We start from the raw sequence: 27646 nt of genomic DNA, 5'->3' as shown, positions 1-27646 counted from the left end.
CAGACCCTCTCTACTAGTGGAGTGAAAATTCCTGCCACCTGGGATGAAAGAGCAGAATCGTCCAGGATCCACATCCCTGCATTCTTGACACGGGTTGAGATGGGCTAAATTTCTCAGGGTGGGTGGAAACCCATTTCTTCTCCACCCATTCTCAGGTCAGACCCGATTTTTAGCACAGTGCAGCCATTAAGAAGCAATTTTCAAATAGTGTTTTCTAGGAAATTTTCAAAGAGAAACCACTCAGGAAGTTTCCCTTTGAAAATGAACCGGCGTAAAGTTTGCACACTATAACAAGTCGATTTTAGAAGCGTTGCTTGCGCAAAAATGCCCACATACGTGCATACGTGGGCCGAGCGCGAGCAACGCAGATTTTAAAAAGCCACACAATATGCACACATGTACCTGTGTGCTTGTAAGGAATAAGGGAGCAGGGCGGGGCCAAGGCTTATGCGAATAACTCCAAATTTTAAAACTGAAAATCGCAGCGAGCGTACGCTAGATATCCACAGAAATTTACCACTGCTCTTGATGAGGAGCGAGACTGCAGATCTCGAATTTTAGGGCTTATAGAACAGGGTGAGGGGTCTGCGTCAACTGGGGGGGGGGGCGTGCAGGATGAAGAACTAGAGAGGTCTGAAAGGCTCGATATTAACTGAATAGACTGGTGAACTAACTGGAAAACTGGGTATGTGCCTCGCGTGAGCATGTTTTAAAATTCGCTGATGTACGCGTGTAAAAGCTGACAAGGTCCTCTGGAAGTCACACGCGCGCTGGCTGTGCTCGAGTAACCTCTTAAAATTAGGAGCATGCTTATGCGCGATTGGTGCATTTTGAAATATACGTGCACACACAATGAAAAAAACTCTAGCGTATCCTCGCTCGCGTGCCGATATATGCGAGTATGGGCGCATGCGTGTTTGATTTAAAATTGATCTCTATGTGTCCATGTGCTGTGCACCTGCTATTTTTGCGGGGGTTGAAGGGGAGAGGGTACTAAAATAGCGTGCATACTTATGGAACTCTGATGCGCACATGATGTTTCACTTCCCCAATATGAACACCCCCCCCCCCCCACCCCCGTTCTTATGTTCTCAAAATGCCTCTGTTTAAGCTGGCGAGCAGTCCGCATGCTATAGAAGCCCCCATATGCTTTTAGCTGGCAAAGAACAGGGATTTTCACACAGGACGACTGACGGTGTTTACCCGGCTGCATGCCTTTGAAAATTCTCTTGAAAGCGCTCACTCTCTGCTTTGGGGAAGGTCTGGGGCCACCTGCCGTTATCCTGTGTGCACTAGGGGGTAGATTTTCAAAGGGTTACACGCGTAACCCTGAAAACCTGCCCCTGCGCGCGCTGAGCCTATTTTGCATAGGCTCGGTGGCATGCGCAAGCCCCGGGACGCACGTATGTCCTGGGCTTTGAAAAAGGGGCGGGAAGGAGGCAGGGCCGGGGGCGGGGCGGCGGGCCAGAGGCGGTCCCGAGTCCTCCGGCACAGCGGCCGTGCCGGGGGATGGCACGCCGGCCCACAAGATACACCTGCCTCAAGCAGGCATAAAGAAGATAACGAAGGTAGGGGGGATTGAGGAAGAGCTGGTGGGCGGTTTAGATAGGGGAAGGGAGAGGAAGGTGGGGGGGGAGCGAAAAGAAAGTTCCCTCCGAGGCCACTCTGATTTCGGAGCGGCCTCGGAGGGAACGGGGAAAGTCATCGGGGCTCCCCTAGGGCTCGGCGCGCACAAGGTGCACAAGTGTGCACCCCCTTGTGTGCGCCGCCCCCGGATTTTATAACATGCGCATGGCAGCGCGCGCATGTTATAAAATCGGGTGTACATTTGTGCGCGCTACCCAGCGCGCACAAATGTACCCCGCGTGCACTGTTTTAAAAATCCACCCCTAATTGCACAACTGGAGCTCCCAGGTGCTGAGTCCTCTGAGGTTTCAGGCTCTGCTAACACAAGCCACAAATCTTTTCAGGTTTCAAGATTGGCTTTATTCATTATGGCAACAGAGTATTAATGTGCTGGCTTCCATGTCACAGGTTTCAGTATAACAACAAGTCCAATTGCTTGAATGGACTTTACGCAACAGGGTTTCAGTTCCATGCAGATAAATACAAGTTCAGTTCATGCTGCTCGCATGCAAGTATTAAGTTCTTTCGCTTCAACAAGTGTACATACCTCTTCAATATCAAACCTTCATAGATCTCCCTCTGGCTTTTCCTGCACAACTCAGCAGCCCTCACACTGTGGGGAACAAGGTGTTGTTTCCAGAGATTCCTTTTGTAAGCACTAAAGACCAGACTGGTTCCTCAGCAGTGAGGTTGCAGCTCTTAGCCTCAGATTCTATGCAAACCCTCCTGGTGTGCTCAACCTTCAACTTACCAAAGCCACCCGATGGTTCAGAGGCAGAGCACCTGCTTCTCCTCGCAGCAGACTGCCAGTTCCAGGCCAGCAAGAGAGGGGCTAAAGTTCTCCATATACAGAACGCTTCTGTCCGCCCCAGTGCGGCCCAGAGCTATGTTGCTAGAGGCCATTCTCCACTTTCTGATTCCCCACTTTGGGCACCACCTAGGAAGGTTCTGCAGGAATCTGTAGGAAAGCAATCCCTGGATAAAGGGTGGCAGAGTCCATGGTCTCATTGTGTTTTCTTTCAGGTGCAGAAATATTGCTCTCAAAGAAATCTCAGGATCCATCACTGGAAGGGCTACTAGCCGCCCTGCAGGGACAGGTGGGGTCCCTTACAGCACAGAACAAGGAGCTGCAGGAAAAGATCCAGGTAGCTCTGAAGCTTTACCTCCTTTCTCTTTTGCCATTCTCCTGAAGTCTTCCCAGCCCCATCTCACCAGCTGCAATATGGCAGGATTGACCTTCACAGCAGTGTGATACCGTTCTTCATAGAACTCAGCATAGAAGGTGACAGAAAATGTGAACATGTTCCTTTTGAATACTAATGTACTGTACATGCCAATCATAAAATGCTGCATTCCTCCAATCTATTAAATCTCACAGTGTCTTGCGTTTGGTGGAGAAACTTCCCTGTTCCAAACGAATCAATAGCCTGCTAGTAAATAAGTACTTTATGGTGTAAAGTTCCAGCCAACTGGTTTCTTCTTCTTATCTCTACAGATTCTAGAAAACTATGAGAAGGATGACATGGAAGCCTCAGCAGACTTCATCCCCATTATTCTGTATGACTCCCTCAAGACGGAGTTTGACAGGCTGAAGGAGCAATACCTAGAGGCTCAGGCTGCATTAAAGACCCCTCAGGGAGTGACAGCAGAGGACACCTCAGCTTCCTGCAAGTTAGTGCCCATAGAGGCTTATGAGCAGCTGAAGGAAGAGTATGAGCAGAAGATCCAGGCTATGAAGATAACTCTAAATGAAACAGAACTTGGGACTTCAAGCCCAGACAAAGTGGGAACTGAAGATTTTGAAGGAGAAGCTGAAGATGCAGACTTAGAAGCGCAAGACAAGGAAGAGCTGATCAGAAAGTTAATTGATAGCCAAGCTAAGTACAAGAAGGCCATGGCAGAGGTAGGGATGCTTCAAGAACAGATTCAGCTGGGTGTCTTGTCAGTGGAGGAGACTGAAGGCCTGATGAGTCACAAGGCAGAGGCAGAGAGCCTCAGTGGTGATCTAGAAAAGGTTAGGATGGACCTGCAGAGAGCTCTAGAAGATCTAATACAAAAGGACACCAGGGTGAAAGAACTGGAAGGCAAGCTAAAGACTGAAGAAGGACTATCAGCTGAACATCCTTCTCCAGAAGAGAACGAACTGACTGTGTCCCTCAGAAGCTCCTTGGAAGAAGTCACAAAAGAGAGGACTTTGCTACTTGACAAATATAATAAGGCAGAAGAGGAACTGAAAAACTTGAGAAAGTCTCTGGAAGAGAGGAAGTGCAGTTTGGATGGCACATCAGAGCCATCCAGAGAGACTGATGAGTCCGAGAAACTTCAGACCCAGCTGAGCGAACAGAGCAAAAGACATGACAAAGTTAAAAAAAAGTATGACAAGCTTAAAGCAGACCATGAGAAAATCCAGCAGGAGCTGCGGTCCTTGAAGGAGCAGTTAAGTTCCACTTTTATTTCTAAACAAGAACACAGTCAAATTGTAGAGACACTGAATGGGTCATTAACTGAAGCCAACACAAAGCTGCTGGAACTTCAGAAAAGCCACAGTGCAGATCAACAGGAATTGGCCCAGCTACGAAAAGATGCAGACAGATATCAACAGGAAGTGATCCCACTTATGGAACACACAAAGGTGAAGGAATCCCTTCAGGTCAGCAGCCAAGAGCTGAAATCAAAAGTCAACAAGCTAGAGCAAGAGCTGGCCAAGAAGAACAAGGAACTATCTCAGGTGCAAAAAGAGCTTGAGGCCAGGAAAGAAGGGGCAACTACCTTTGAGGAGCATGAGCAGATCAGGTGCACCTTGCAGGCAGAGGTAAACACACTAAACCTGAAGCTCAATGACATGATGAGGAAGCATGAGAAGACCTGCACAGAGGTGTTCCAGGTGCAGAGAGAGGCCCTCTTCATGAAGAGTGAAAAACATGCAGCTGAGGACCAATTGGTTGCTGTGCAGAAGCAGCTGGAGAACCTTAGATCGGAGTCGCAGAGGATCCAGGAGCTCCACAGTCATATTGAAGACTCGGCCAATTTGGTCAGGGAAAAGGACAAAAAGGTTGGCAGTAATCCTTACCTCACATGGGTTTGTATGGGAGTAGAGGAGCAGGGAACATAAGAACATAAGAAAATGCCATACTGGGTCAGACCAAGGGTCCATCAAGCCCAGCATCCTGTTTCCAACAGTGGCCAGTCCAGGCCATAAGAACCTGGCAAGTACCCAAAAACTAAGTCTATTCCATGTAACCATTGCTAATGGCAGTGGCTATTCTCTAAGTGAACTTAATAGCAGGTAATGGACTTCTCCTCCAAGAACATATCCAATCCTTTTTTAAACACAGCTATACTAACTGCACGAACCACATTCTCTGGCAACAAATTCCAGAGTTTAATTGTGCGTTGATTAAAAAAGAACTTTCTCCGATTAGTTTTAAATGTGCCCCATGCTAACTTCATGGAGTGTCCCCTAGTCTTTCTACTATCCGAAAGAGTAAATAACCGATTCACATCTACCCGTTCTAGACCTCTCATGATTTTAAACACCTCTATCATATCCCCCCTCAGTCGTCTCTTCTCCAAGCTGAAAAGTCCTAACCTCTTTAGTCTTTCCTCATAGGGGAGTTGTTCCATTCCCCTTATCATTTTGGTAGCCCTTCTCTGTACCTTCTCCATCGCAATTATATCTTTTTTGAGATGCGGCGACCAGAATTGTACACAGTATTCAAGGTGCGGTCTCACCATGGAGCGATACAGAGGCATTATGACATTTTCCGTTTTATTCATCATTCCTTTTCTAATAATTCCCAACATTCTGTTTGCTTTTTTGACTGCCGCAGCACACTGAACCGACGATTTCAATGTGTTATCCACTATGACACCTAGATCTCTTTCTTGGGTTGTAGCACCTAATATGGAACCCAACATCGTGTAATTATAGCATGGGTTATTTTTCCCTATATGCATCACCTTGCACTTATCCACATTAAATTTCATCTGCCATTTGGATGCCCAATTTTCCAGTCTCACAAGGTCTTCCTGCAATTTATCACAATCTGCTTGTGATTTAACTACTCTGAACAATTTTGTGTCATCTGCAAATTTGATTATCTCACTCGTCGTATTTCTTTCCAGATCATTTATAAATATATTGAACAGTAAGGGTCCCAATACAGATCCCTGAGGCACTCCACTGTCCACTCCCTTCCACTGAGAAAATTGCCCATTTAATCCTACTCTCTGTTTCCTGTCTTTTAGCCAGTTTGCAATCCATGAAAGGACATCGCCACCTATCCCATGACTTCTCACTTTTCCCAGAAGCCTCTCATGAGGAACCTTGTCAAACGCCTTCTGAAAATCCAAGTATACTATATCTACCGGTTCACCTTTATCCACATGTTTATTAACTCCTTCAAAAAAGTGAAGCAGATTTGTGAGGCAAGACTTGCCCTGGGTAAAGCCATGCTGACTTTGTTCCATTAACTGGATCGCATTATCCCTGACAGTCCGAGACATTTGATGAAGCTGTAGAAGCTCTGTTGCCATAGAAGAGTCCTGACCTGGTTCCTCAAATACAAGCCAAAACTGACAAAGGAAGACTGGGAGGCTCTGGAGCAGGGGATTATCACGCTCCCACAAGGGAGAGGCCCAAGCTAAGGCTGTGCCACCCAGTAAGGAGAGAATGTATGTTACTTTGGTCTGATTCATGGGGAATGAGGCCAGTTGTAACTCAAAGTGCATGCAGCACTGATTTATGAAGCTGCGACTCTCCTTGGAATCCCCAAGACAACACGGTGGAGGTGAAGCTGAGGAGGCCTGGGAGGAGAAGCCAGCTTGGGTGGAGGTGGAACTGCTGGAAGAAGAGCCTGTGTGTCCATATGGGTGGCCAATCCCTCGGGGAGCTTCATTACCTGGTCAAGGACACCCTGCTGTTGTTGGATCCATTGTGCAAGGCCCGAGATGGCTTGGAGTGAGCTGAGCTGAGCTGTGGTTGGCGCTGCCTAGTGAGCAAGCCCACTAGGCTCACACCAACAGCTGTCGCAGGTGCCCTGTGACGGGACTGACTGGAACTTCGCCTAAACCACCACCTCCCCCGCAGGCTGAGCCCTTGGGTTCTGATGGCCAGCAGGTCTTAGGTGGATCCCCAGGCCAGTCCAAAGGCAAGGATCCAAGACTGAGCATAAGTCGGGGAAAGCGGCAGAAGGCAATAATGGAGAACAGGCTGGATCTTGGGGCAGGCAGCAGAAAGCAACAATAGAGAACAGGCAGCAGACAGAGCAAGGTCAGGTCCAGGTAGCGAATAAGGGAGGTCTGGATCCAGGTCAGGGTCAGAGTCCAGGAAGTCAAGTTGAGGGGACAAGGAACAGAGAACAAAACAGATAAGACAAGACAGGACACAACGGAGGCACAAACAAGGCAAGGGAACTTGGCAAGGAAACAAAGCAAGGATGGACAGGCATGGAAACAGGCAAGGCAAGGAACACCACACAACTAGCAACACAAATTGGGACTCAAGGCACACTAGGGGACTTGAGGCTGAAGAAAAGTGGAAGTGTCCCAGGAGCCTTAAATAGGTCTGAGGCTAGGTGGGTGCCACAGCTCTTCCTGCTGTGGGCTCTTTAAGCGAAGGCATTGGGCATGCGTGCACCTAGGAGAACAGCTGAGAGTGGCAGGTGATGGCAGTGACCTGTCGCGCAGCTTGGTGGAATCCTGTTACAAAGTTTGTCAGTGTTGGGGGTGAGTGCAGTGGCTTGCGGGCCCATCCCATGAGCTATCAAATGTGACATCTAGGCTTTATACTTGATTCCTCCTTGTCTTGTTGCCCTCAAATAGACACGTAGTGATGAAATCATTTTTTAAACTGTATGTGCTATGTCAACTAAAACCTTTTTAATCTAATGTGAATCTCAGATCTGTTATGCATGCCCTAGTCACTTCACCTTTGGACTATTGTAATGCTTTGTGTATTGATCTCTCTTACTCTACTTTAAGGGCCCTCCAGATCAGTCAGAACATGGCGGCAAGAGATGTATCTGGAGTTGGAATTCGGGATCATGTAACTCCAGTTTTCAAACTTCATTGGTTACCAGTCTGTTGGTGTATTAAAGTTAAAATTGTGATGCTGGCAATTAAACCTACTAATGGAATAGTACCTAATTGTATTAATTCAGTCCTTGAAGTTTATACACGAGTTCAAATTTTAAGATCTTCTGCTCGTAATCTTCTGGAGGTCTTCCCTATGAATAGACTAGTACATCCTTCAGAGTCAAGGGAGAAATTGTTTGGGATGGTTGGTCCACTATTGTGGAATTCCTTACCAGAGGATTTGAAAGCAGAGTCTTCTGTAGTGTAGTTCTGGAAGTTATTAAAGGCCTTTTTATTTGAGCAGGTGTCCAGTGAGTTGTTGTAACTGCATTGAAGATATTTTGCACTTGAAGCAGAGATTTTATTTGTGATTTTAGTTACTGTGTTTTTAGTTATTGGATTGTTTTATGTTGATTTTGTTATTTGTATTATGTATGTTGATTTATAGGCTGCCTAGAATCATAGATATTGCAGATTATAAATGTTTTAAATAAATAAGGCAGCTAGGAAGCCAGCAGGAAACACATGCTATAGGCCTTTCCCTGAGCACATCTTTCTCTTAAGAGAAGCTCCACTCTCGATTAAGATATCCATCTCAGGAAAGGCAGCGGACAGATCCAGGCTTTCCAGCTTTCATCCCAATACATTCTGGTGCTTGTAGAAGTGCTTTTCAATTTAAAAACACAAGACCACAAGACTACAAGAAGCTTGTGTGCAAAGGATTAAGAGTTGAAACAGCAGACTGCCTGGACATTTACCAGAGCTGGAGCTGCACTGTGGCTGGAAGCCAGTGATAGCTGACCTTCAAATCAATATCAATGATCAGCTAATGAAACTTCCAGAGGTAGCTATGTTAGGGCTTGATTTACTAAGGCTTTTCTCCCATTCTGTGTCTATGGGAAAAATACTTAGTAAAAGAGGCCCTTAGTTTGTAGTAGCAAAAATGACATAGAGGCTGGTGGCATCTCATAGACTAACAGATTTATTGAAATGTAATCTTACAAGGACAAGTGTTCACTTTGTTAGGTGTATCAGAATCAGTGGTCTTTTGTCCTCAAAACCTCATGCCTCAATAAATCTATTTCTGTAAGGTGCCACTAGCCTCTTTGTTGATTCTGCAGTAGTTGAAACACACTCAAATACAGCCTTCAGACTTGCTTGCCCTGATTAAATCTGCAGATCACGGAGCTCTCAAAGGAGATCTTCAGACTGAAAGAGGCCCTGAACAGCTTGTCCCAGCTCTCTAGCCAAGCAGGGGTCCTTCCTAAAGCAATGGGCCACCCCCAGCACCAGACCCAACTCCAGGGAGAGGCAGAGGCACTGCAGAAGAGAGCAATGGCCCTGCAGCAGCAGCTGGCAGTGAGTAAAGCAACTTCCTACTCGCACATAGACAGATGACTACCCAGGAAGCCATTCACCAGTGTTATAGCAGATTTGTCATTGGCAGTTAGAGTGCAAGTGAAAGAAAGGTGATATGTTAGGGACACCTGTTTCTATGTCAGAGACTCTGGCTTTTTTTTATCAGGGTGAGGGACACATGTTCTCTGTCAGCTGTAGCAGAGGCCAGTTGATAATCAGGGCCGGTGCTTCCATTAGGCAAATTAGGCAGTTGCCTGGAAAAGGGGTGCTCAAACCAGTCTTACGGACTCCCCCAGCCAGTTGGGTTTTCAGGATGTCCCTGGTGAATATTCATGAGATTTGCAGTAGTGCATGCAAATAAATCTCATGCATATTCATTAGGGATATCCTGAAAACCCACCTGGCTGGGGGAGGGCTCGTAGGACCAGTTTGAGCACCCCTGGCCTAGAGCACCAAAATTATGGGGGTGGCAAACTCCCAGCAGCATGAGGCCCAGAGGGGGAAAGCCAATACTGCCAAAGACGGGAGCACTGTGATGGAGCCGCCAGTAGGTAAGTTGGGGGTGGGGAGTGCATAACAGAGGTTTGCCTAGGGTGCCAAAATACTCTTGCACCGGCCCAGTTAGTAATACCTGTGTCCTTTGACTGCAGGAAGCTGAAAGGAAGTACAATTCTACCATCCTCTTTTATCGGACTCACCTGTTGAACGCTGTACAGGTAAGTCAGAATCTTTGATGATGATGAGGTGCATGGAGGCGTTTGCAGATTGTCCATCACCTTATTTGAGGGATTCTCCTTTTGCTGCACATTTCCTAATGGTCACACTGTGTTTGAGGGCGCAGGAGATTTCACGTAGGGATCTTAAACCTCTAGGTGTCCTGTGTTTGAGCCTGTGGAGGGTTTCATGCATATGTCCTGTCTGTGGGGAGGTGGGTCTTGAGTGTGTCCTATTTGTTCTTTGGGGAGCAGGGTTCTTGGGTGTGTTCGCTTTGTGCACTGGAGGGGTACGCATCCTGTTTGTGCATGGAAAGAGTGGGAGAGGGGGATTCAAGCATAGTGTGTACAGAGTTCCTTCCCACTTTGAGATTTTCTGACCCTCCCTTACCTTGTGTTACAGGGCCAGATGGGCGAAGATATGATGGGACTCTTACAGCAGATTCTAACCATGCAGCGATTGGTGGCACAAGGCAGATAAGCCTGTCAAGATCCAGCCCCTTGTGTCACTGCTGTGAGACCATTAGGACATCGCCACAGAACTTTCAATTCAAAACGGAGCTGTTACTGCAGCTTCTGATGGCTTGTTGATCTTTTGGGATTGTTGACTTTGTAACAAAACACATTATTTGCCGAACAGTCAATGCCACTGTGAGCACCGTTTAGCTGTCTGTCCTGCACTGCGCCAGTATGTTGCCTTTTTCTAAGTCTTTTTCACAGGTCTTGTTCCACGTGGTTTCTCTTGGGGGTGACCTAGGCTGGGAGGGGGTCTCTCTCCTCTACTCAGAAATAATGCATATTCCTTTTTCTTATTTTCTTTCATTGGAGGGGGAGGATGACTAAAACTCTTTCATGGAATGTGTGTGGTATTGGTAATGTGGTGAAACGCTTCAAGCTCTTACAGGCCATGCAGCGCTTCCAAGCTGACTTAGCTCTCCTTCAAGAAACACATTTAACTGCTATTGAACATACTAAATTGCAGAAACAATGGGTTCGGCGAGTGTATCAGGCCTCCACTACTGCTCTTAAAGCAGGTGTAGCAATGCTGATGTATAAATCCTTGCATTTCCAACAGCTAAAAAGGATGCAAGATCCCAAGTGTCATTATATATTTGGGGAGGGTCATATACTTCTGGGGAGTATTTATGTACCTAATATCTATTCTCATGCTTTCTTTGCCCAGATTGTTAACCTATTGGCCCTTTATTCTCATATACCTATCCTTCTTGGTGAGGATTTCAATATGGTTTCTGACCCCCAAATAGATCGATGCCTGGCTTGACCCCTCCAGTAGGAGTTCTCAGAGAAGAGGTATCCCATATATATGTGAACATCTCTGTCTTGTAGATGTTTGGAGGTGTCTTCATCCTCTAGAGCAGCGGTTCTCAACCGGTGTGTCACGAAGCACATTCAGGTGTATTGCTACACTTCCCGGTCCCCCGCCGGCCCAGAGCTCCCCCTGCCCCAGCGAAATAGAAATTCATATAGCCCGGGCGGAATGCAGCAGGAGATCTGGAGTCAGCGGCACCAGCATGGTCTCTTCTTCCTGTCCCCCATGGTCCGGAAGAGGAAGTGGAATGCAGTGGCCGTGCGCACGGGAAGAAGAGACCATGCCAGTGCTAGCAGTGTGACCCGAAGAAGAAAGACGTGGCCTTAAGAATGAACAGTCGGCACAGAGCACAAGAGGAACAACGTCAGCCCCCGCAGCCGATGGGAGTCCTTTCTCGAGACCGCGAGGACTGGAAGTGGAGGAGGCTGTTGCTGCCGCTAGTTAGGTGGGGGGAGAGAGTGAGCAAGCAAGCATGCATATGTGTTTGAGATCCTGTGTGTGTGTGTGTGTGAGAGAGAGAGAGAGAGACAGCATGTATGTAAGTGAGTGAGTGACTGAGAGCCTGTATGTGTAAGTGTGTGTTTGAAAACCTGTTTGTGTAAAAGAGAGTATGTGTGTGTGATTGAGATCCTTTGTGTGTGAGAGAGATAGCATGAATGTAAGTGTATGACTGAGAACCTGTATGTGTGTGCGAGAATATGTGATTGACAGCCTGTGTGTGAGAGAAAGAGAGAAAGCATGTTTGTGTGTGAATGAGAGTCCATGTGTGAGTGAAAGACACAGCATGTATGTGTGTGACTGAAAGCCTGTGTGTGTGTGTGAAAAGACAGCATGTGTGTAAATATGTGATTAAGAGCGTATATAAGTGAGAGAGAAAAAGCATGTGTAAATGTGCATGATTGAGAGCCAGTGTGAGAGAGAGCGCTTGTGTGTGAGAGAGGAGAATGTGATGCTCCTCCTGCTAACTCAAAACAATCTCAGGGCACCTGGATATCAAATGTTCCCAGGTATGCAGAGCAAAGCATTTTTTAATCATTATTATTTTTCATTATTGGGTCTTTGTGCCTGCTATTTGGAAATATTTTATTGGTCTCTAGAAATTTTTGGTATGAGTTTTTAATTATTGGATATTTCATTCATCAGCTGGTTTTACTGCTAATGATGTTATATTTCTTGATTTGTTTTATGACACTGGTGATGTTTCTCTTTTTCCTTTGTTACACCGCACACAGAATCTCTGGTTTGTTGCGGTTTCCAGTACAGTTTTCATTGGCATGTTTCTATTTATACTTTATGATCTCTTTATTCTTTGTTAGGTGAGGATCTGAACATGTGACTGAGGTGAGGTATTCTGCTGGCGTGTAGTTTCTGTGTAGGACTCTATAGCAGCCTGGCTTGGTCCATTTTCCTAATAGGAGGAATATTGAAGTTTTCCGGCCTGGTGTAATATTTTCAGTTTTGCCTTGTAAGTGTGAGTGCTGGAAATTGGCGCTGTTTTGGTATGGGATGTTTATGCAATTTCTGTTCAGACAGAGTACTTATCTTTCCCTTGTGTCATTCTTAACAATAACAATAATACTGGGCCTTTATTTTTTATTTCCACCATGAATTGTAATGAGCAGTGTGTCACAGATGTGAACGTGGTCTATCAGGTGTGTCACGATGGGAAAAAGGTTGAGAACCACTGCTCTAGAGAAGGACTTTACCCACTATTCCAGGGCACACGACACGAAGTCCCGACTTGATTATATATTATTGTCTGAGATTTCCTTCTCACAAGTACAGGGTGCAGACATTAGACTTTTGGCAACATCAGACCATGCACCAGTGTGGGTTACTTTGGAGGGGTTTACCAACGCAGTCTTCGAGATCTTGGAAATTCCCTCCTTACCTATATTCTGATAAGGTTTTTCACTCCTATCTCATTGATCCTTGGAAAGAGTATATGGAATTTAATAGTATTCACTCTGATACCCTTTTATTATATTGGGACGCTGCTAAAGCTGTACTGGGGGCTATTATTTCTTATGTAGCCAGCTCTTAACTGATCTCGGCCTCAAATTCTATCTTTATGCTGATGACGTGCAAATCATTATACCCATTCAAGGCTCACTATCTAACGCCCTTGAATTCTGGGGAAATTGCCTTGCAGCTATCAATACCTTACTCAAAAACCTCCATCTGGCTCTAAACACTTCCAAAACAGAACTGCTCCTCATCTCTCAACATCTACCTATCAAACCCGCTCTTGCTAACGATCCTGCCTATAAAACAATCCACTCACAACCTTGTGCCAGAAACCTCGGAGTACAGATCGACCAGCAATTGAACCTAAAAAAACACATCAACACAATCCTCAAGGAGGGATTCTACAAACTCAATGTCATGAAAAAACTGAAGCCTTTACTTCATGCTAATGACTTCCGTACTGTCATTCAGGCCACACTCTCTTCTAAAATGGACTATTGTAACTCCCTCCTCCTTGGCCTACCCTACTCCTCCATAAAACCCCTCCAAATGCTGCAGAATGCAGTAGCCAGAACCATCTCCAATACACGTAAATACGATCATATCACCCCCGTCCTTAAAGACCTTCACTGGCTCCCTGTCCCATCCCGCATCCTCTATAAAACCCTCACCACTATCCGCAAAGTCATTTACACACACAATTCCAACTGGCTTGATGACCCCTTCCGCCTCTCATGCTCTAACCGACCCACTAAAACCTCCAACAAAGCGACCCTCCAAGTGCCATCCTTAAAGAAGGCACACCTCTCATCCACGAGAGAGTGGGCCCTCTCCATTGCTGGCCCCATGCATTGGAACTCACTACCGACCAACCTTAGGCTAGAGTCATGCACTGTGAAATTTAGATCCCTATTAAAGACCTGGCTTTTCAAACAAGCCTTCCCTCAAAACCCTTAACAGCCCCCCTGTCTACTTGCTCCCTACACTTACACCTGATACTATTCTATACTGTACATAGTTATATTTTAATTTTTAATTTAATTTAATCTAATTTAATTTTAATTTAATTAATTTCAATTATTATTATAATTGATTCTTCAGTTGTTTATTTTCTGTTCTCAATTTGCCCATTGCGATTGTTATTGCTCCTTTTCTCCGCTTTTCTCTGGTTCTATGCATCCCCTCCCCTTTCCCTGTTTATTGTAATTTCCTCTCTATAAGTTCACTGTAAACCAATACGATGTCTCCACTAATATCGGTATAGAAGATTATTTAAATAAATAAATAAATAAATAAATAAAAAAAAAACGGATGAGGGCCAAGGAGATTCTTTTGTTGGAATGACAGCTTCGTTCGAATAAATAGAAATTATTTCTTGACTCTTCTCTGTTACATAAAACCCAATTCCTGTCGACACAGGTGGCAGGTTGATCCATCAACACACGCAAAAGAGTCTTCTATACTATAAATTTCAATTTTTTCTGCAAGGAAACAAAATTGGTTGCATGTTGGCTAATTTAATTGGAGGGGGAAACACATATAGTGGAAATGAAAGGGCCTAATGGTCAGTCAGTGCACTCCTCTCAAGGTATAGGAAATTTATTTACTACTTATCGCCATCATCTATACTCAGATGAGGGTGTGGAGAACAATGAAATATTGTCGTTTTTGAATCAGATCGCGACACCTAAGCTTACTGAGGGATCAGCTGCAATCCTTAAATGCTCCTTTCAGTTCGCTGAAATTTATTCTCATATCAAACAGGCACCATTGGGCACAGCACCAGGCCCCGATGGGTTGCCAGGGGAGTTTTATAAGATTCTACTTGACAATATCTGCCGACCCTTGGGGAGAGTGTATGAAACCTACCTAAGGAACCTAATAAAGCAACTATTGTTGTTCTACCGAAACCAGGGAGGGATGCACAGATGACCAGTACTTATCTACCGATTTCATTATTAAACTTTGAGGTTAAGTTACTGGCCAAATTGTTAGCAGATAGGTTGTCTAAATTCCTTTCCCTTTCAATTTCTCCAGAACAAGTGGGTTTTATAAAAGGAAGATATGCTGTGACTAATGTGCATAAAGTGTTGATTTCCGTAGCCCACTCTCTATAGTTTCATCTGAAGTTTTTGCTTATCAGTTTTGATGCTGAGAAAGCATTTGATCGCATGAATTGGAGTTACATGTTTGCTGTGCTTGGAAAGTATGGGTTTCAGGGTAGCTTTTTGGACTATGTTCATATTCTATACCGGAATCCTAGTACGTATATTTTGGTCAATGGCACCCTTTCTGCTGCCTTCCCATTTCAGCGGGGTATTCAGCAGGGCTCAATGACAGAATTCCAGGGGCTCAATGACAGAATTCTAGGGGTTACCATCTGGAACCATACTTTTAAAATTGCAGCTTTTGCAGATGATCTGCTGATTCATCTTTCGGATCCCTCAACTCCATCTCTCAACTTTGTTACACACTATTTCGCAATATGCTACCACAGCCAGTTTGAAATTGAATTTGGACAAATTGGAAGCCCTGGCCATTGGCCATTGGAACAGGTGTGATTGGATAGGCCCCTTTCCTTTAAAATGGGCAAAACATAAGCTAAAATACTTAGGTATTTGGATTCCAGTGGATATTTCTTCTCTGCATGATATTAATATTACTAATTTACTAACTACCACTAGGGCTGCTTTGAGGAAATGGATGTCACTGAATCTTTCCTTGGGGGGGGGGGGGGGGGCTGCATTCAGTTGTACAAAATGACCATTTCCCCTAAACAGCTTTACACTCTCAGTACTCTCCCTTTATTCCTTTCTAAGCAAGACATTTGCAGATTACATGGGGAGCTTTGACACTACTTATGGAGGGGGAAGAAACCTAGGATTCCCCTGACACAGCAAATGGCCACCAGCAAACAGGGAGGGATGGATCTTCCAGATCTTCCAGATATCCGATTATATAATTAGACCCCCATTGCTACTAAATCCTCATTCCAGTTCAGGAAACCTTGTTCCATGGACACTCTCAACAACAGCTTTGCCAAAGACCTAACCAAACTGGACCTCTCTGATGCTGATACCGCCATTAACTCCTGGCAAACCATCACACACTCAGTAGCAAACTCAATCTGCCCCTTATCCTCAAAAGTTATCAACCCGGCCCGCTCGAACAAAAAACCCCTGGTTCTCTACTGAATTAAAAAAACTCAAACAAGACCTACAACACAAAGAACAACGCTGGCGGAAAGATCCCTCCCCGACCTCACTGGCTTCCTACAAAACAGCAATGATCTTCTATAAGACATCCATTACCCGCACCAAACGAGATTTCTACGCCAAAAAAATACACGGCTTCTTATACGACCCAAAAACTCTGTTCTCATATGTAGCAGCCCTCACCATCCCCATTCCCCCTACCTTCTCAGAAGAAGAAGCCCAAAACAAATCTACAGAGTTGGCAATATTCTTTGACAACAAAATAAAAAACCCACTTGCCCCCACTTCATCAATCCCCTTGCAACCTCCAAGCCAAAATCCTTCATGAACGATCCACAAACAGACGCTAGAATCGCTTGAACCTACATCATCCCTGGAAATAGAATCGATAATCAAGAAAATGAAACCCTCTTCACACCCATTGGACCAAATACCGACCAAACTCCTTCTCACCATTCCTAATACCATTGCTAAACCTCTGGCAGACATCATAAATTGCTCCCTCAATCAAGGATCTGTCCCTGACTCTTTAAAAATTGCTTCGCTGAAACCCTTACTAAAAAAACCCAACCTGGACCCAGCCAACCCTGTAAATTTCCACCCCATCGCAAACCTACCTTTTATAGCTAAACTAATGGAAAAGCTTGTCAACATCCGACTCTCAGACTACCTTGACTCTCACAATATTCTATACCCTTCTCAATTCGGATTCAGGAAACGCCTAAACACAGAATCCCTCCTTCTTTCTTTAACGGACAACATCCTGATGGGCCTTGACAAGGGACAATCATACCTCCTAGCCCTACTCGATATTTCCGCAGCATTCGACATGGTAAATCATTCCATCCTCATCAACCGTCTAATGGAAATAGGCATCTCTGGCTCTGCACTGCTCTGGTTTAAATCCTTTCTGAATGACAGGCACTACAAAGTTAAAATAAACGACAAAGAATCCCACCCCATTCCTTCAAAACAAGGAGTACCACAAGGTTCTTCACTTTCCCCTACCTTGTTCAATATATATCTACTCCCTTTATGCCAGCTACTCAATAGCCTCAACCTCACCTATTTTATATACGCGGACGATGTGCAAATCATAATCCCCATCTCGGACCCCATCTCCTCTACTCTAAATTTTTGGAACAACTGCTTACACGCCATCAATCTTCTTCTCTCGAGTCTCAACCTGGTACTAAATACCTCCAAAACGGAACTCCTGGTTATATCCCCTAGTGATAACAACCCTTTCGCCAACAATGCAATTATCCCACTAGCAAGCCAGGTCAGAGACCTTGGGGCCACCCTTGACTCTAGAATGAATTTCAAAAAGTTCATTAACGCTACAACCAAAGAATGCTTCTTCAAGCTACAGGTCCTGAAGCAACTAAGACCGTTCTTACACTCCAGGATTTCCGTCAGTGCTTCAAGCCATACTGTTTTCAAAGATCGACTATTGTAACGCTCTACTACTCGGTCTCCCCGCCTCTTCTACCAAACCTCTACAGATGCTGCAAAACGCAGCGGCCAGGATCCTTACAAACACACGTCGTAAGGACCATTTCACTCCAATCCTAAAAATCTTACACTGGCTACCCATCCAATATAGAATACTTTTCAAGGCTCTCACTATCATCCACAAATCCATCTACCAGCAATCCACACTCCAACTCACCATCCCTCTCGAATTACATACTTCCGCAAGACCGATCAGAACCGCCTACAAAGGTTCGCTCAAGGCCCCCCCCCAACAAATCCTCGGTCCACAACTCTATTCACAAGCGAGCACTTTTGACAGCAGGTCCGCTCCATTGGAATTCACTTCCCCAAGATATACGCCAGGAACAATGCCATCTTGCCTTCAGAAAGAAACTGAAAACCTGGCTGTTTGCTCAAGCCTACCGTTGAAGGAACCTCTTTCAACCAACACTGACTCTCACCCTTTGACCTCTCCCCAAATCCCTCCCCCTCCCCCCCTCCCCATTTCCCTGTCCCTGCCCTGACACCTCCTCCCCCTGCTCTCCTCCCCTCCTCTCCTCCTCCCACTGGACATACTATGTTAATAATCGACTAGGATAAATTCTCTGTTTATATCTCGCTAATATATTGTTTTTTGTTGATTATATTTATCAATCTTCAGTTGTTATAGTTTAAAATCTGTCCTGTCTTCCATCTCCCATGTTTATGCTCCCTGTTTAATGTAACTTTACCTTCTACCTAGATGTTATTTGGTTTCCCCCTGTTTCATTATAAACCGGTACGATAAGACCTGGTCTTGAGTATCGGTATAGTAAAAGAATTTAAATAAAATAAATAAATAAATAATTATGGAATACACCTTCACCATATTGGAGATTAACTCTTAGCTACGTCTTATTATTGTGACCACTCTTATGAGGCAGCTGTTACCTTTCCCTTTCAGCTCCAGTTTATACTATATGCTATCGGATAGCAATTCTCTACTTATTTGAAGTCGCTTGTGCTTATATCAGCAGCTCAGAGGGTGTGCATTGGATCACCTCTAAGATGGGTCTCACACCTACGGTCTCTCCCTTTTTACCTATTCTTGGTAATATGGCTTTTTCATTGAGGTTGGATTGTAGGGTTTTTTCTAACTGGGCTCAAGCACAGGTTTTTCTATTGAACCATATTCTTGATGAGCAAGGACGAATGCTTGCCCTGGATTCCTTGCAACATACTTTTCCTGGTCTTGCTATCCGATGTTTAATTATTTACAATTACAACATTATGTAAGATATTTGGATGGCAGGTCCTTTGCAGCCAAGGGATGGGAGGTGTTCCAGGATATAGAAGATCCGTCCAGACAATCAATATCATTTTTTCATAAATCTTTAAAATTCTCACTTGGCATCATTTCTTTAGGACCTAATTGGTCCAAATGGAACCACGACTTAGACACCTCTCTCCCTTTGTCTGAGTTTCAGGCTTGTTTTCAGTGTCTTTCTAATCTCATACAAAATGCGCATTTACTGGAGATGCAATTTAAATTGTTGTCCAGAGCATATGTTTCCCAATGGCAAGCCTATTTAATAGGACTAACTGATTCTGATTTAAGTAACAAATGTCCTGTACTAATGTTCAAGTTTTTTGGAAGCAAATATTTGGTTATATGGAAGCCATTCTATCTCTACATTTGCCTTTTTCTATACAACTTGTTGTATTTGGGCTCATTCCTATAGCTAAAGCTTATACTGTAGAGCAAAGGCTATGGGTTTCTAAGGATTTGTTGGTTACTCATAACACTATGCTGAACTATTGGAGGCAGGATGAAGATCCATCTTTTGATTTTTGGAGGAACGCTATCCATCGTCTGCTAACCATGGAATTAATGCTGGGCAGCTGCAGTTACCCTTTCAAGAAGCGGAGAATCCTGGCAATATGGCTTCCCTGTTTTATTCTTTATCCACCTGGTCTAGAAGTTTACTTTTGAATACTTATTGATGGATGTTGTTGAATAAGAGACTCACATCTGTGGTTATTGGGAGGGTGGGAATGGGGGTTTTATGCCTATTGTCAAATCCACGGTTCACACTTTCTTTGTGTGTCTAATGCTCCTGTTGTGTTCAGAGTTCAAACCAACAGGATGCCATTTTGATTCTCCATAATTTATGCTAGTGGAGCTCTTTGTTACTGTTACTATCATTATGTTGATATTAATAAACAGATTTAAACATAAAAATCTAGCCAAAAGGTAGGAAAAGCTAGTTTGTGTCTGTGTGTTTGTTATAAAAATCTAGCTGAAAAGTAGGAAAAGCTAGTTTGTGTATGTATTTGTTATAAAAATCTAGCCAAACAGTAGGAAATCTAGTTTGTGTGTGTTTGTCTTTCCTTCCCTCCTACCCCTCTCCCACCCACCTCTAGCTCATCCTTTGATATATAGGAAAGAGAGACTTTCACATAAAAAATCAATCAACCTTTTATCTATAACACAAGATTGTGGGGGGAATCCAAGATGGCCGCACACTAAAGTGTGGTGTTCCAGACCTTCCCTTACCCTTAATCTCTTCGCTATAAATATACATTATTTCTTATTACCCGCAGTATGGGTAAGAGGAAAGGTAGGGCCAGAGCGTTCCCTGATGCTTCAAAGGGATCGCTACCTTTGGGCCTGATGGACCATTATGTTGTCCGGAGCCAGGAGTTTTCGGTGAGCTCCGCGGAAGCGTCCTTGGGCGGTCAGTCGAGAGGTGTTCCTGCGCTGACGACCCAGGACCCTTGGACTCTGGAGCCAAGTCGGGCTCCACCTCAACCCGGCCCCTGTGCAGGTGGTGCTGACGTGATCGGTTTGCTCCCGTCGCACCCCGATGACAGTGGTCAGCGGCAGTTCCAGCGTCGGGTGGAGACAGCATGGAGAGACAAGCCGAAGGAGCTGGTCGCCAGCCTATTAAGGGAGCTGAATCTTTGTTGGTCATTTCCCCTATTTCTTCGACGGCTGGGTTTTGTGGAGTGGCTGCATCAGAGGTAATAACATTTCCATTATTAAAACCTCCTAATATTACTCTGGACATAATTTGGGAAGCTATTGCAAACCTATCTAATCAGGCTTCACAATTTGTCTCTCAACATCATGAACTTTCTAACACATTTAATGCCTCTCAGTCTCAAATATTGGAAATAAAATCTCAAGTGGAATCCCTGGAGTCCAAGGGGACAATTATACAAAAATCAGTGGACACCATCTTGGCTGGACATTTGTTCCTACAAAATAAAATGAAAAACTTGGAAAATAATATACGACGCTGCAATCTCAGGATTTTAGATTTTCCAAAGAAAAGGTTCACCACACCGGTTGAAATGTTGCATTGATATTTTGTAGAAGTATTATCCATTAAAGAAAATTTGCTTCCACCTATCTGCAGAACGTGAAAGTCTCTCATTTGAATAATGCACCTGCAGATGTTGCTCCTACTGATTTGTCTCATCTATCCTCCTTCCTTGAGAGTTCAATGGAAGAAGGTATTACACTTTCTACTTTAATTGTCACATTTGCTTTGGACTCTGATCAGGACTTTGTATTGAAAATGTTCTTCTGTAAGAGAGATTTATTGTTCCTAGGATCCAAGATTCATATGTTTCCTTATGTATCCAAAGTAACACAGTCAAAAAGAAAACGTTTCTTGATAATGCGCCCTGCTGTTGTCAGTTTGGGTGCTTCTTTTTGTTTCTATTTTCCTTGTAAGTGTGTTATTAAATATTGTGGGGTCAAATACATGTTTTTTGACCCCTCCCAGTTTAATACTTTTTTAAATGATAAAATTAGACATGATTCACCTATCCTTATATCCAGCTCATAATTATTGTGACCCGGCGTAAATTTTGATAGCTCTGTACTTTCCCTGTAGGTACCCAGATTAGTCCATACAGTGGGTTGAGCCTCCTGTCCAGCAGATGGAGATAGAGAAAAAACTAAAGGGTATCCTATATCAGGTCAGTGCTCACCCTGCATCCCTTCAGTATTTCTCTATCTCCAGCAGATGCAGATGGCAGACCATGCGGCTCCCCTCTAGTCAGGTAGATTGTTTGGGAAAGTCTACTTTCTCCATCTTTCTCTCTTATTTGGATCAAGCAAGTACATAATTTCTAATTTCAGTTTTCAAAAAAAAAAAAAGATCTTAAAGTTTTCATTTTTTGTAGGGAGCAACAGTGTTTGCCCGTTGCTCTTACTGGGTGCCTAGGGGAGCTTTGCCCTTTGAGATCCTCAGTCTAGCACCCTACCCGGTGACCTGCCCGGCTAGGGGTGAAACTGGTGGTCCAGTCCCTCCACCGCACAGACCCAGAGACGAAGCATACCTCGGGTCTGCTGCAGAGAAGTTCATTCCTCTATTTCTTCAAATTTACCAACAAGTTTAAAAAAAAACAAAAACCTTCCAGCGGGGGAAAGAGCAGGTAGCTGAACTTTCACTTCCCTGCTCTCAGCCAGGCACTGGCGATTCTTGCTGTCTCACACACGGCAGATCTGCCCCTCCCCCTCTCTCCCTCTATGCCTTGATCGGCCTTTTGCCTCGCATGTGGAGAGCCTGCCTCGGAGGGGACGGCTCCTCTGCGCTGGAGAGATCAGCTGGTCGTTCCCGGCCTGGCAGACGCGCTGCAAAGACGGCTCCGTTCCTGCAAACCGTGGGACTGGCAGCCATTTTGGTTCCAGACCTCGCTGAAGATTCTGAGCCTGATGGGGGCAGGGACCCGATTTTTTCTCACCCCCCCCCCCCCAATTTAAGCCCCATGGACCCCCAAGCTGCCAGTTCTGACCCAGGCAAATCTCCAGGGCTTTTTTCAGCTGATTTTGTTCTCATGCATAAGGCTTATGTTGCCAGCTTTCTACAACAGGATGACCCACCAGATCCTCAGCTGCCTGCCTGCCCTCCTCCTGCCAAGGTCCCTAAATCATCTGCAGCGCAGGGGCCCAGGACCCAAGACTCTCAAGGGGTGAACCGGGTTCGGGTGGTCCCAGGGGTTCCGGTCCCTCCGGCCCCCACTGATTCGCCCGCTCCAATTCTGGACCCCAACCCGGATGCCGATGTCCTCGCTCTGAATCCACCAATAGAGGGGAACAACCCCAGGGTGTTGCGTCTCTTCCAGCGTGAAGAGCTGGATCCGCTTATACCCCATGTTCTGGCTGAGTTGGGCTTAGATGCCCCTCCAGAGGGCAACGCGTCTGGCGCAGCTTCTAGCAACATTGACCCAGTCCTCGCCAGCCTGAGGGCACCCCTGCACACCTTCCCTTTCCATCCGATGCTAATGCAGTTACTGCTCCGGGAATGGGAGATACTGAAAGCCGGTTTGCGCGTGGGCAGAGCCATGGACAAGCTATACCCGCTTCCAGACCCGTGTCTGGATATGCTCCAGGTCCCTAAGGTGGACACCTCGGTCTCCGCTGTCACGAAGCGCACTACTATCCCAGTCATGGGGGCGACTGTGTTGAAAGATCTTCAGGATAGCAAATTGGAGGTCTACCTCAAAAGGATTTTTGAGGTCCTAACACTCGGGTTCCGGGCGACAGTCTGTAGCAGTCTCATGCAGTGGGCAAGCCTTAGGTGAATTCAACAACTACTCAGCATCCAGGACCTCTCGTCTGCAGAGGTGGAACAGGCAGAGCGGCTGGAAGGCGCCATTGCATATGGGGCAGATGCCCTCTACGATCTTCTCAGGGTGCAGGCCAGAGCTAATGTTTCGACAGTGTCTGCTAGACGTCTCCTCTGGCTTTGTAATTGGGCAGCGGACTCCTCTTCTAAATCACAGTTGGGCAGTCTCCCATTCAAGGGTAAGTTGCTCTTCGGGGAGGACCTGGAGCAGCTTATTAAATCTCTTGGCGACAATAGGGTGCATAAGCTGCCAGAGGGCTGCCCTTGGCAATCCAAATCCTTCTTTTCCTTCGTGCTCTCGGTTCAGGGGTCAGCGCAGGTACAACAGGCCGAGAGGGGCTGCCCAAAGACCCACCTCCACTAGATCCCAGTCTTGGTCTCATTCCTTTCATGGCTGACAGCCATTCCGGGATACAAACGCTTCAAGTTCCACCTCAAAGTCCTCCCAATGAAATGCGGCCGGCCCATTCCTCTGCTCCCAGCTTAGGTGGACGTCTGTCCCTTTTTCTTGAGGAATAGGCCAACATCAAGTCGGATCAGTGGGTTCTCGATGTGAGTGCCAACGGCTATGTGTTAGACTTTGCTCGGGAACTCCCCGACCGCTTTCTAATCTCTCCCTGCAGCTCTCGGAAGTGTCCAGCAGTGTGCCAGACTCTGGACAGGCTACAGGAGTTCGGGGCCATAGTCCCTGTACCCCTGGAGGAACAGGGATCCGGCCAGTATTCCATCTACTTCGTCATGCCCAAAAAGGACGGCTCCTTCCGACCGATCCTGGACCTCAAGAGGGTCAATCGAGCTCTCCGGGTGCCCCATTTTCGGATGGAGACCCTGCAAGTGGTCATAGCGGTGGTTCGCTCAGGCGAATTTCTGGCCTCTCTCGACTTAACAGAGACTTATCTGCATATCCCAATCCGCCACGACCATCAGAAGTATCTCCACTTCGCCATTCTGGGACACCACTTCCAGTTCCGGGCACTTCCGTTTGGCCTGGCCTCCACGCCGCGGACGCTCACCAAGGTCATGATAGTGGTGGCGGCCTCCCTTCATTGCGAGGGAGTCCTGGTCCACCCTTACCTGGACGACTGGCTCATCCAGGCCAAGTCTGAGAACCTGTGCACTACAGCGGTTGACAGGGTCGTGATTTTTCTCTCCTCTCTCGGGTGGATTGTCAACTTCTCCAAGAGTCACCTCAAGCCCTCCCAGGTCCTGGAATTTCTAGAAGCCCGTTTTGACACCCGCATGGGCAAAGTCCTACTACCTGAGCACCGGGCGCTCAAGCTCATGAACCAGGTACAACATCTCTTATCTCTTTCGGTACCCATGGCCTGGGACTATCTTCAGGTCCTGGGCTCCATGGCTTCCACCATAGATCTGGTTCCTTGGGCTTTTGAGCATATGCATCCTCTACAGAAAGCATTGCTGTCCCGCTGGAAGCCAGTCTCGCAGGAGTTCCACACACTCCTACCACTCTCGGACTCTACCATTGCCAGCATGCAGTGGTGGCTTTCACTCGCCCATCTCTTGAAAGGAGTGACTTTGGAGACACCCCAGTGGATCGTTGTGATGACAGATGCCAGCCTCTCCGGCTGGGGAGCAGTGTGTCAGTACCAGTCTACACAAGGACGGTGGTCTCCTGTGCAATCCCGATGGCACATCAATCGTCTGGAAGCTCGAGCTGTCCATCTGGCTGTGCTGCCCTTGCTCCGTCACAAAGCCATGTGGGTCCTTTCCCACAATGCCACTACAGGGTGCCAGGGTGGCACTAGGAGTTGTCTGGTGGGTCTGGAGGCCAGCAAGCTGCTCTCCTGGGCAGAGAGACACCTGAGTCGTCTGGCAGCTTCCCACATTGAGGGGATGGAGAATGTGCAAGTGGACTTCCTCAGCTGACAACACCTAGACCCCAGAGAGTGGGAGTTGTCAGACGAGGTGATGAATCTTCTGGTGCACAAGTGGGGAGTTCTTCACCTCGACCTGATGGCTACCCTGAACAACGCAAAGGCTCCCAGATTCTTCAGCCGCAGGGGTGGATGCCCTGGTTCTTCTCTGGCCTCACAACATTCTTCTCTACATGTTCCCACCTTGGCCTCTGGTAGGAAAGGTACTCAGAAGGATAGAAGTCCACAAAGGGCTGGTCATTCTTATAGTGCTGGAATGGCTTTGGAGACCGTGGTTCACGGACCTGGTAAACCTCGCAACCGACGGTCCTCTTCGCCTCGGTCGCCTCCCAAACCTGCTCCGCCAAGAACCAGTATTTTTTGATCAGGTGGATCGTTTTTGTCTAGCGGCCTGGCATTTGAGGGCAGCGTCTGAGAAAGAAAGGGTATAAAGAGGAAGTTATCTCCACTCTCTTGCAGGCACGTAAGACCTCTACCTCTCTCGCTAACATCCGCGTATGGCGAGTGTTTGAGAATGCATGTGCTGAGTCCAGAGTTCAGGCGCGCAATGCTCCGGTATCTCAAGTCCTTTCCTTCCTGCAGTCTGGTCTCTCCAAAGGTTTGTCTTTCAATTCTCTGTGGGTGCAGGTTTCAGCCCTCGGTTATCTCCTTGGGCGTATCGATGGCTACACGGTGGTGACTCATCCAGATGTCATTCACTTCCTTAAAAGGTCCAAACATTTAAACCCACCTGTCTGGCCTACTTGTCCTTCCTGGACCCTCAATTTGGTGCTTCAAGCCCTTTGCAAGGCGCCTTTCGAACCTCTCCGGCAGGCCACGCTTAAAGACCTCACTCTTAAGACAGTATTTTTGGTCTCTATTTGCTTGGCCAGGAGAGTGTCCGAGCTCCAAGCCTTGTCTTGTTGGGAGCACTTTCTCCGCTTTTCTGACTCAGGTGTTTCCCTCAAGACGGTGCCATCCTTTCTTCCAAAGGTTGTGTCTTCTTTTCACATCAATCAGTCAGTGGAGCTTCCTGCCTTTTCTCCTGAAGACATTGCACACATGCCTGGCATCTCTGATCATCTCTTTGTCCTATGGAGCGGCCCAAATAGAGGTAACAAGGCCTCTAAGGCTACCATTGCTTGCTGGCTGAAGGAGGCCATTACGTTGGCTTATATCTGTTGTGGCCGGTCGGATCTGGAGGGTTTGAAGGCCCATTCTTTGCGTGCGCAATCTACTTCTTGGGCGGAGAGTCAGTCGGTCTCTCCTCAGGAAATCTGCAGGGCAAATACTTGGAAGTCTCTGCATACTTTTGCTCGTCATTATCACCTCGACGTCCAGGCGCCAGTGTTTGGCTCCTTCGGCAGGCAGGTGCTTCGAGCGGGTTTGTTTCGATCCCACCCTCTTTAGGGAAGCTTTGGTACATCCCGTTGTCTGGACTGATCCGGATACGTACAGGGAAAGGAAAATTGGTTCTTACCTGCTAATTTTCGTTCCTGTAGTACCACGGATCAGTCTAGACTCCCGCCCAGGCTGTGGTTTCTTTTTGATTCGTCCGCTCGAAGGTTTTTTCCTTTTTTGTTTGGTTCTTAACAGCATTTTGGATCCAGTTACTTCCTATCAGAACTTCAAGGCACCGGATGTCTTTCTCAATTGGATATATATGTAAGAGCAGTTCTTTCATGTGTTGATAGTTCACATTACATATTTGTTGTTACTTGCTTGATCTTCTACTGGTTAACTTTACTTTTCCTTGCTTTGATCGTGTTTATACTGAAGGGATGCAGGGTGAGCACTGTCCTGATATAGAATACCCTTTAGTTTTTTCTCTATCTCCATCTGCTGGACAGGAGGCTCAACCCACTGTCTGGACTGATCCGTGGTACTACAGGATCGAAAATTAGCAGGTAAGAACCAATTTTCCTTTAGTGTGGTTGGGCTTTTTTTCCTCTTTTTTGTAATTAAAAATTTTTCTTCTCATATATAGGAATCCCCCCTTACTTGTGGTCTGACAGGGTATTATTGAGATCTTGTATTTCTTCGTATGTTATTTTCCTATATTTGTTTGGTCTCTATATACCATTTCTTGTCAAGTTGTTTCATAACTTGTTAACTGATATAAAATGATAAATAAAGAGTTAAAGAAAAACAAAACAAAACAAAACACAGGATTGCCCCAGGTTTTATCAAGTATTTAATTATCCTTTTGCAGGTCACTACCAGATTAATCACGAATATACCAATAAATGTAATTGTATGCATTCCTACTCCCATTGCAACCTAAACTTGACTAGGCGCGCAACAATAATTAAAATGAAGGGAGGGGTTCAGAAGCAAGGGTGGGGATGTTTCCAATATTTTGCATTGAGTGTCATATGTATGATTTTTT

The 27646-nt window shown here is 45.9% G+C and overlaps 1 protein-coding gene across 1 annotated transcript in view; it reads left to right on the top strand.

Annotated features, from left to right (window-relative positions):
• The window catches only part of ANKRD24 (ankyrin repeat domain 24), a 50172-nt gene extending 38603 nt beyond the window's left edge, over positions 1 to 11569 (top strand). Inside the window, exons 15-19 of the mRNA XM_029613558.1 lie at positions 2650 to 2771; positions 3122 to 4678; positions 8881 to 9060; positions 9711 to 9776; positions 10177 to 11569. Coding sequence (XP_029469418.1) covers positions 2650 to 2771; positions 3122 to 4678; positions 8881 to 9060; positions 9711 to 9776; positions 10177 to 10254 — 2003 coding nt within the window. The 3' untranslated portion in view covers positions 10255 to 11569. The remainder of the gene's footprint in view (positions 1 to 2649; positions 2772 to 3121; positions 4679 to 8880; positions 9061 to 9710; positions 9777 to 10176) is intronic.
• Positions 11570 to 27646: the final 16077 nt, after the last annotated feature.

The sequence above is a fragment of the Rhinatrema bivittatum genome, chromosome 8, assembly GCF_901001135.1.
Source record: "Rhinatrema bivittatum chromosome 8, aRhiBiv1.1, whole genome shotgun sequence".
Taxonomy (NCBI): domain Eukaryota; kingdom Metazoa; phylum Chordata; class Amphibia; order Gymnophiona; family Rhinatrematidae; genus Rhinatrema; species Rhinatrema bivittatum.
The sequence above is the reverse complement of the archived record's forward strand: the minus strand, read 5'-3'. Positions and strand labels throughout refer to the sequence as shown.